This window comes from Phaethon lepturus, unplaced genomic scaffold (genome assembly GCF_000687285.1).
Source record: "Phaethon lepturus isolate BGI_N335 unplaced genomic scaffold, ASM68728v1 scaffold56119, whole genome shotgun sequence".
In the NCBI taxonomy this organism is placed as follows: domain Eukaryota; kingdom Metazoa; phylum Chordata; class Aves; order Phaethontiformes; family Phaethontidae; genus Phaethon; species Phaethon lepturus.
In genome coordinates this window covers 1,607-12,558 of record NW_010566607.1, presented here as the reverse complement: position 1 = coordinate 12,558, position 10,952 = coordinate 1,607, and the positions used below count along the sequence as shown (strand labels likewise).

Below are 10,952 nucleotides of genomic sequence, written 5' to 3'. Positions count from 1 at the left end.
ATTTAATTATAATTTAATTATTTAATAAATTATTTTCTAAGGAGGGAATACAGTCTCATAAGTATTTTTGTAAACCAGCCTCAGCATTATCTTAGTGGTAAACAGCACCTTTAAGAACTACCAAAGAACGAAAGAAGAAATGCACATTTAATGAACATTCATTTTAAATGAGATTAAATATTTTAAGTATACCTAATGGGGGGGGGAACAAACCACAAGAAAAAGAGAGAAACAGAAAAAGACCCTCTTCTAGCTTCAACCAAGACTCTGTCCAAAAAAGAACACCGTCTGACAGAAAGTTATTTTTACCTGTGAGTAAACAAAAGATCCACTTCGTGCTTCAGTGCCTCTGGAAAGACGAACACTACCAGCATCTGCCGTAATACGAACAACTGGCAAATGTGGCAGCTTTGTTGTAACAGCTTTCAGTTTTTCCACCTGTTTGTCACCCTCTGCACAACAGCAAAAAAAAGTAAAGGGAATAAGAGGTATTTTGTATATTCACCAGCCATCATTTGCTGGGATTCAAACAATTTTGCACTTCACAATAAATAGAGACTTTCATACAGTTTTAAGTTTCCATGACATTTAAAAAATTACCATACATGATGTTTTTCTGAAAGCCTTCCCATTTGTTTATGCTTTCTTTGACATTGACAAATCGGTCTATACAGGTAGACTTGGAGGCTCGTATTTGTTTAAGAAAATACTGCTAAGACTCTTTGAATGTTACTTAAAAATTCCCAAATATTTTTTCCTTTTTTTGAAGCAGAAAAAAAAAATACATATACAAAAAAGAAAGTCTACTGATCCTATCCTTGTCTTACAGCAACTACACAGTTTCATTTTGGCTATATACCACCATCTTATTTCTATTATAAACCCAAATTCTTTTACATTCCTAGTTCAAATACTTTGGTTAGCTATGTATTTGTCTTAAGTTTATGCCGTTCAAAAAGAGAAAAGGGCACAGCTATGATAAAAATGCTAAGCTATCCTCCCTAAACTATAATGCTGAGCTAAACAATCCACTTGTGCTGTGAAAAACCCTTTTCTATTTCAGCAATGCCTGAAATGTTAAGTTCTGATGCTACAAGTTATCTGCAAAATTTTGCCATTTCTTACTTTGTTGTAGACTCACATTTGAGGTTGACCACACCTTAAATTGAGGTAATGTCCAAAACGCACCCCCATGTATTCTTCTGTTACTGTCCTTTTAAAATACATTGAAAGAACTGACATTTCCCTCGGCCTCCAAAGACGACACACGCACACAAAATAAAATTTCACTTCTAGTTAACTTTCCTAGCTTTTGCTTTTCCTCACTACAGTCTGTTAGAACACAAAAAAATAAATTAAAATAAGATTACAAGCATTTATTATTACCATTTATTCACCCTATATTAAACTCATGAACTCCTGCACTGTCAGCAAGGCCATCTCGCTTTAACCATCTGACTACCTAAGGGTTCTTTTTTATTAATAAAGCTCAACCAACGAGGACTAGGAGGTTTTGATTCCTAGGTTCCAGATTCAGATCACATCATCAGTGATCCCCTGCTAACAGAATCAATTTGCATCCTGAGACAGTGATTAAGATTTTTTTTTTTAAACAAGCTTTCCCATGCCTTTTTCTTTTTACACCTCATACAAAACTCCCTGAAAATTAGTAGGAACGTATATATGAGGGGCAGTAGTGTGTGTGTGTGCGCGCGCACACATGCAGGGCAAGGCATTACATACCTCATAATGCTCATAATGTGTACTACCAACACAGCTATCTTAAAATAACCAGATTTCCCAAGCTTTAAGAAAAAAAAAAAACCACCATACAACTTTCCAAAGTTAGATTCAATAAATATCATATACAAAAATACCAAATACCTGTGATACTAGTTTCCCAATTTTTTTTAATCAGTTCCACCAATATTCCAACTACATTGCTCCAGATACGATCAAACACTTCAGAAGCCACGGCATCTTTAATACAGGCATTGGGAGAAACAGGGGGAATGCCACGCTCACTCCTCTTCTCAGCAAGACGCATTTTCTTTTGTTCCCAGCTCTCATCATCACTAATAAAGGAAGCAAATTCAAGTGAATTCCCATGGGTTCTGACTTTTTCCCCCCTCCTTCTAATACGCTGAATGAATAGAACCATACATATGGAAGAAAAGCCAGTCAGATGTATATCACACAAAAAATTCGAATTCAAATGTACAGAGTACCTATGGGAACAGAACCAATCAAATACATATAATGATTCCTTTTTCTTTTGTTTTCAGGTGAAAAATTTAAAAATCCAGTCGGGGCATTACAACAGAAAGATCTGCAGCTCTAGAAGGAACAGCTTTATACATGGCACTTAGTCCTCCTGCCAAATGCAACAGACAATAGTTCCCTTATGGTAGAAAGCATAGGATTTAGTCTCAAATGACTATCACATAGAACATTTCTATCACATCCTGTGTACCTGCACACACCTGCAACACTCCACAACTGATCAAACAACTTTAAAGGATTTCTGCAGCCTAAGAATAGCAGCGCTCATAGCCTTATGCTAACCTCCTTCCCTTCCACTACTGTGTGGACACTTACATTTTTAACTTTTTTTACGCACCCCTCTGCCCCACCTACCTAGGGAAGCACAGTGTAGCAACAAGTTCCTAACTTGGTCTTCTAACACACCTCTCAGGAAGAAAGCTTTAACATTTTTCTTTTTTTAATGCCATTATATTCCTTTCTTAGGAAATGCTTTTTTTTTTTTTTTAAGAGTATAAGGAAGATCCCAAATTCATACTGGTTTCTACTATCTCCCTTTCTCTCCTCAGTCACTTTTTCACTTCTTCCTCAAACCAGACTGCAAACTTCTTAACTCTAACTGAGACTTGGCTGAACGGTCCAATGGTCCATCACAAAATGACCAAGCTATTCTCATATCAGGCTTTGTAATGCCTAATGTCTTAATTATGGAGAACAAGGTATTTTAGAACTGAAGGAAACAAGAAACAACATCTCAAAGAGGCACAAAAGGAGAGAAACACATCTTCAGTCAAGTCTCTCTCCCAAATTCAGTTTGCTTACTTAGCAAAACAAAGAGAGAAGAATCATAAGAGGATTCTTAAACCCAAACCCTTACCAAAAAATGCAGCCACACAGGCCATCTCCTTCAAAAACAGCACTGAAAGGGTCTCGGTCTGGTTCCTCAGTTTTTCAGACCAACCATGTCTTTTTCCTATAAGTGCATCACTAAGTGCATCAAGCTTTAGAACAGAAAGCTATACTTTGTGCCCCGATAGTCCCACCGAAATTTCCCCCTCATTGAGGCCTTTTAGAAAACAGCACATTATGGTCTTTCATTCACCCAATAGCCTAGCTGCTGGCTCATGGTTGTGCTGTCAAGAAGACAGTTGCATGACTCCTGTGACTCACAAGAGTGCTCTAAATGCGGGTTGTATCGCGCACCTCTCCTCACAAAGCTGCTCCACAATGCACAGCAAGAATTTAAGATTCGTTAGGGCAGAGAATGAGAGCACATGCAGTGTAATGACCTTAAACAATCTGGTGGTCAAGGCACTCACTTAAGAAGCAATTCCTTCATTCTACTCCCTGTGTCAAAATTAAATATTCATTTTATTGCATCTCCATGCACAGAACACTTCAAAGCAACTAGTGGTTAAGACACATTCCTCTGACACGGGAGGTGTGAGTTTTGAACCACTAGAAAGATAACATACCTAACCTTCCACATACCCAGTGAGTGCTCTGACCACTGTGCTACCGAACACAGCGACAGAAGGAACTGTATTTTACAGAAGAGAAACATAAGATTATGAACCCTGATTGGGTTCACTGACAATTTTTCATTATACTCTTCAAAAATACATATATCTGTTATTTACGGCTCCTTGTCGTCAAAGGCAAGATATTCTTCTATTTTTCCATCCACATCATAAATTTCTTCTTCCAGGAATGAATACAGTGAAGAGTCTGAGGCAGAAATCCTAGCAGAACTTGAATCTAGTAATTTATGTATTGGAGATGCTGTTGGGATCAGTTTAGAGCCTGAAACGCAGAGCCTGGAAAAAAAAGTTGACAAAATGAGAATTAAATATTCAACGAAAGAAGAAAGTGCATATTTTATTATACTGAATTATTTCCATAATACAAAAGTAATATTGTACATATTTCTGAAGAGGGAAGACTAAAGAGAAAACTTAAAAAAAAATTACATACTCTTTTCTATTACTAGCACATTCATGGAGGCCAGGCAAACACTTAATATCCACACAGGTATCACTTCTGCTCTGAAAATGCTGAAAGCCTTCATCCTTTGGCAATAGGAGCTGCTTTCCTAGAACCCTGAATAAAAAGGAGAACACGAGTGATATCTTAGATGGAATCCACTCCATATGCAAGTATCAAGAACACAAATACCTGCAAACAGTAGGCAATGTGAAAGCACGCCTTGCATTTGCTTTAAAAAAAGCAATTTATGGAGGGGCCAGGGTCTTCTGTAATACATTAACACTGCCTAGTATTTAAGTCATTAAAGTTAAGCTGATTTACCCAAGATTAGATTCTAGCTTATCTTTTTAAAGAGCAAATAGTCAAACTTGTTAGATAGTTCTTAAGTCAGATAAAGTACACACACTTCCTTTCCTATCAAAACTCTTTAAGAAATGTTTAAAAAGGGACGCAGAAGACAAATAACATCTGCTATGACTTCACTTACCCAACTCCAGTAACCATCAATGTGAGCAGAAGTCCCAATCCAAAATGTTTACATCGATAGCTAAGGCTAGAATTAATGTGCAGAAAATGCACTAACTCCAACATGCATAATGCACAGAGGCAGAGAGAAAAGGTAAAAGCAACTCTATTTAAAGGTACACAAAATTACTCTATAAAACAACTTCTGAACACAGTATAACTGAATAATAATCACTGCTTACTGAACTGTTTTTCATTTTCAAGGGACATCAAAAGAATTTGCCAGTTGCAGCTGTAGTTGCAAGCAGCAATGCTTGTACTCACCTGACCACATTTTCCCTGGGACTACCTTTTACAGAACAGAACTTTATGCATGCCACATGAAACTCTAAGCAATAGCCTTTTTCACTTTTTATTTTGTAAGCCAAGAACAAAAAGCTTTCTCTTACTTATGACAGTTCTCAAATATATTTATTTCCACATGCTGAGCTAAGTAGTCATATATCAACATAGCTGTTTTACAAATTAAAAAGGACAGTCAGTGAGCTCTTTGAAGCACAACTCTCAGAAATAAATCTGGCATCCCAGAAGCTATTCTTTTGAGCAACTAGTCAACACAAACACAAAATAAGGTTTTAAGCTTAATAATGAAAATAACTTTTTTTTGTCTTTTTAAACCACAGATGTACCACATCCCTTAGTGACATATGACAAAGAGCCCCACAGATTTCTTCAGATCACTTTCAACGTCTTGGACTTGGCTGGTATTGCCAGCATTAGATTTGAATCAAAAAATCCTAAGTAGCGGGAATCACTTACTTAAAAATTCCACCTAGTAAAAATAATCTGAAAATATAGTGAAATGACTTAATATTTTGAATGAATTAGCACAAAAACCTGTCTCCATTTTATGCATGTTCTATTAATTTTTACAGTAGCTAAAAAAGGCAAAGCATGCCTTAACACTAGCAAAAATTGCCTCAGTTTTATTTAACAATTCTCTCTTGTTCCCAACAAAGCGTGACAAGATTTGTTAGTTGATTTTCAGTTTATATGTACTAGTAACAAGTCTCTTCAAGTTATCCAAAAGCATTAAAAGCATACCACAATTATTGACAGCGTTTTTTTTAATGGTGTTAAACTACTGACTAGAGGAGAGACATGCAAGTCGATGTTTAGAATAGCTTAGAGCCATGACAACTCACTAAGAATAACATGCCATCATTTACAAAGGCAGGACAGTATAACGCCATGCAACACTGACTTCTCTCCCCTGTGTTATAAGAAGCAGTCATCAGGCTGCCTGGACATTTCATACACCTATGCAAAACAATTCTCATGAATCGTGTGCATTCTCGTATCTGTTCAACTAGTTATTATCAGGTTAATATCACACACTGTTTTACATTGATTTACATAGCCTAGGAAGACATTATGGCTGTGCAGTGTATGTGAAGCATGTGGTCACTTTAATTTTTAAGTTCTGTTTAGAAGAATCAGTAACAGAATGAGCACTGAATTTCTTGGAATTTCACAGTATGTTTTCACTTACAGTAAAAAAAAAATTCTTTACAAGATGTATTCTTTATTTAGAAAAAGCCATAATGAACATGGTGCATTATTATTGTCTCAGTATATTCTGCTCAAGTATCTTTGTCTGCAATCATTGTATCATGCAAAATAAAGAGCATTAGCTGCTAGTGCACCACCACCCAGACTTGCATAACTATGGTACAGCTCAGTCACAGAGATCCAGATTTGAAGGCAAAGACATTACTGATGCCATACATCAAGAGCAATTCACATGAGGGTACCTCAAAAATTCAAATTAGTGTGATAACTGGTTAAAACTAGTACCAACAAGAAATCTCCTTACCTTAGATGAGGAAATTGTTCAACCCAGTCCGCACATTCTGTTTGCAGGCTCTGAGTTTGGGAGGTCACTTTTCCCTCAAACAGCATTTCATCAATCTCCCAAAATAACTGATGAACTCTCTGTGTGTTGGCTTTATCAAAGTCCTACATATTATAAAATTAATAGTTGTTAGCACATATGCATACATATTTATATTAAAAACTCAACCATAGTTAAAGAACAGGACAACTTGGACCAATTTGCTGAACATTTCAGAATGGATCTTCAGACTACCTACTTTGGAAACAATTCATATGCTGCAGTGCAAAAAAAAAAAACCCAAAAGCAGCAACAAAAAAAGAACAGGTAGCCGGCCTGAGCAAGGTGATTTAGCAAAAAGGAACTAGCTGCCTAGGATTAGCGGACAGAAAACATCAGTTGTAAGGTGTCTTGACTCCTGGCTCCCTCCCTGCTCCGATATGGAGTGAAGCATCCACATTGCACCTCTGCGACTCACTGTACCAAAGCTCCCTGCTCTTCTGAGCAGCACTTCTGAGTAAAACAGCTAAGAGGGCCAAAAGGGGACTCCTTCCTTCTGCACAACATAGTCTGGTGGTTAGGAAACAACCCGCAGGGTGAGAAACCGCCTTCCTCAGCTGAAGGTGAGGAAGGCGTACTGAAGGGGTACTGAAGCTACAACCCAGTGCCACCAGAAATGGGCGAGTGCAGGGGCAAAGAGCCTGACTTTATCCAGTGATGTGGAAATGAGCACTTGGCTGAGGATTCCTCGGCTGGGCACTGGTCATAATGATATTTGGCCACTATTAGACACTTTGAAACACAGAAAAAAGTTGTAATATTCAGGGCCCAAATCGTATCTGTTCACTTCCAACCAAGTGCCCAACCATTTCAGAAGGGATCACACCAAAAAGGAATGAGAAAGTAACTCTCACCCAGGTTCTGATCCAGGGTCAGGCTCTCTCCTGGAGGGCTGGAAGTGACAGATGGGGTCACTACCCAGAAGATTAGGATATTATGCAAAAGGTACGACAGACCTACCACTACCAGCCATGGATGGCTTTTTAAAATGGAAGTAGCAGTGACCGCAATGCTTTTGGATTTATTCCATGCTGCCAGCCTGCACCAGGTATGCCTCAGAAGTCAGCCTCCGTAATGGGTTTAACCTCCCTCTCCATCATCCACGAAACAGAACTGAGCTTAGGTAAGAGCTAAATATTTACTCAGACTGGGACATTTACATGCATGCTCATGAATATACTTTATGACTCTAAACATTGAGAAAAGCTCAATTCAGATACTGCCTGCATTATGCAGTATTAGAAAACATATTTTATCACTCTCGGACTCAGAAACCTAAGCTTACCTTTTCTGGTAGAACAGGTTTGTTTTCCCCAAATTTCATCCTTTCATATTTTTATTCCGTTTCTCCTTGTTACAAATCAGCTGCACTAGTATCAACTTGCAAACAGAACTATTTTTTAAATAGTCAATTAATACACTTAATCATTAGGCTATGATGACTGAAAGTGGTTAACTTCTACAAGACGTGCTGCATGTCCACTTTCTGTAAAAATTAATCTATACTACAATATTTAGATAAAGCATACTGTAAAAGTTTCTGTGACATACATCATCCCTCCAGGAGTAAACTGAACTTCTTTCAGTAGACAAACTAGTAGTATAGCTGTTTATTCCAGACCAAGAATTATTCAATTCCGTGGGTGTTGTACAACCACCAGACGAAAGTCGTGAAAGAGTTTCACTGTGAAAAGACAACAAATTCAAATGAACACCACAACGGCTTTCTGTATAAACATTTCAAAAATAACGCAATTGATCACATAACTGGACACTGATACATATTCCTGTTGGATTCAAGATTTTCAAAACGTGTTTTTAGAGTCAACGTGAAGAGTTAAAACTGTATGCTTTTAAGGAGACTGCAATGAATACATGCTCCTATTTGTACCATTTACTGCCTTAAAGGCAACTCCTTCTATAGCATTACGCTTTTTTATGTACTTATATCATTGCAACGGTAAGGGCACCCTAGAATATATCCACACGTATACAAACACACATACCAAGTATTTCCACCTTCAACAATTATTTTGTTTTCTCCAGTTCAGCTAATGGGCACATCAAAACTATAGATTAAAGATAACATAAGCCTTCTTTAGAATCATAGAATAGTTTGGGTATGAATGGACCTTTAATGGTCATCCAGTCCAACCCCCCTGCATGCAGTGAGCAGGGACATCTTCAACTACACCAGGTTGCTCAGAGGCCTTGTCCAACCTGACCTGGAACATTGCCAGGGATGGGGCATCTACCACCTCTCTGGGCAACCTGTGCCAGGGTTTCACCATCCTCACAGTAAAAAATTTCTGCCTTATATCTAGTCTAAATCTACCCCCTCTTAGTTGAAAACCATTACCCCTTGTCCTATCACTACAGACCCTGCTAAAAAGTCTGTCCCCATCTTTCTTATAAGCCCCCTTGAAGTACTGGAAGGCTGCAATAAGGTCTCCCTGGAGCCTTCTCTTCTCCAGGCTGAACATGCCCAACTCTCTCAGCCTTTCTTTACAGAAAAGGTGTCCCATCCCTCTGATCATTTCTGTAGCCATCCTCTGGACCCTCTCCAACAGGTCCATGTCTTTCCTCTGCTGAGGGCTCCAGAGCTGGATGCTGGACTCCAGGTGGGGTCTTACCAGAGCAGAGTAGGAGGGCAGTATCACCTCCCTCGTCCTGCTGGCCACACTGCTTTGGATACGGCTGGCCTTCTGGGCTGTGAGCACACATTGCCAGTTCATGTCCAGCTTTTCATTCACCAGTACCTCCAAGTCCTTCTCAGCAGGGCTGCTCTCAATCCCTTCATCCCCCAGCCTGTATTGATAGCAGGGGTTGCCCTGACCCAAGATCTAGACCCTGCACTTGGCCTTTTTCAACCTCATGAGGTTCATGCTAACTCTATTAGAAGCTATCACAAGAAAATTACGCAAAACTAAGCATAACATCTCTATGAACGTTTCAAACAGCATTGAGTTACATATCTGTACACAGTGTCTTCTGCGCTGTTCGACCTGGTGCACTTTAAACCTTGAGCTCTGGGATTCCAGCTTTCAGAAAGCTCTAGCTGGTCCCTGCCAGCTACTACCCACCCTGGGATTCAGTGAAAGCAAGGGCAGTCAGATACAGGCCAGGCAAATCCTAACCAGTGCCACTTGGAACGAAACTGCTTGAAAGTTAACTGACCTGCAACGCTGGTGAGCATTACTTCCATCTAACTATGAAGTCTGACTTCCCTTCCAGGCTTAATCGGTGCCCTTCACTATGCTCTGAAAATACGCAAATCCATAAAACAAACCAGGAGTAAAGTTCAAACCCTCTTATTAGGTCAATTTATATCCTGCATTATATCCTGCAATAGTTATCATCCATGATAATAACTAGAAGCATGACCAGTGAAAACTAGTAACAATCTTGAAATACCTACTTAAGCCAAGAGTCCGTTAATGAAGTAGTATTTCAGAAGTGAATACATACCGAGTATAATTGTCAATGGCTTCCTGCACATTTCTCTCAAAAACTGCTGGAAGAGACTCTCCACTTTTTTTGGAAACACATTGATTTGTGGAACCTCTGGACAGTCCCTTCCTATAAACACAGAAAAACATAATTCCATAATATTAAATAAGGTTAACTCACACCTCCACTGGAGGGAAAAACAAAACAAACAAACAAACAAACAAAGATGACAACAACTGTTGAATTTTTCAATCCTATCTATCAACACAAACATTTGCTTGAAACAAAATACCTCTTTAAAATAGTTTTTGTTTACATAAATATTTTTCAGAAAAATGTACATTTAATTTGAGACTTATTTTACTCCACAGGCATCCTCCTTCAGTTTTGCACTTCACAATTTGCATGAAGCGCACATCAACGCAGCAGCACCTCAGTACTGCAGGAACAGAGCAAAGGCACAAACCAGTAATTGCCCACACAGTAATTATTTGCTGTGTTTCTGTTCAATCATTAACATAAAGCCCATTTTCTCAGACATCTCTCTGCATAAAAAGAAGTTGCAGATATGGTGCCAAGCAAACAGTGGCCTTTACTAAAACAACGAACTCTCAACTTGGCTGTTTTAAGTGAACTGAGATATTAGTACATCAAGAAACTGGGGCGCAATCTCAATACATTTACAGGCCACAAAGCATCAGTTCCTCCAGTACCAAAGACTCCTTAACCTGATATTGAAAACCAAGCCACAAACTTTCTACTATTATGCGTTTCCCACATAAGAAATGCTAGAACTTGCCCTTTTTGGTTCACCAAATACCTGAACACATGCTCA

At 38.6% G+C, this 10,952-nt stretch overlaps 1 protein-coding gene across 1 annotated transcript; it reads right to left on the bottom strand.

Moving 5' to 3' along the window:
- Positions 1–309: 309 nt before the first annotated feature.
- FAM149A (family with sequence similarity 149, member A) lies at positions 310–10,246 on the bottom strand (the record flags this gene model as incomplete). Its single annotated transcript, XM_010295541.1, has 7 exons — positions 310–452; positions 1,885–2,075; positions 3,903–4,079; positions 4,237–4,362; positions 6,590–6,732; positions 8,219–8,351; positions 10,136–10,246. Coding segments are annotated over 7 exons (1,024 nt in total), but the record flags the coding sequence as incomplete, so codon positions are not given.
- Positions 10,247–10,952: the final 706 nt, after the last annotated feature.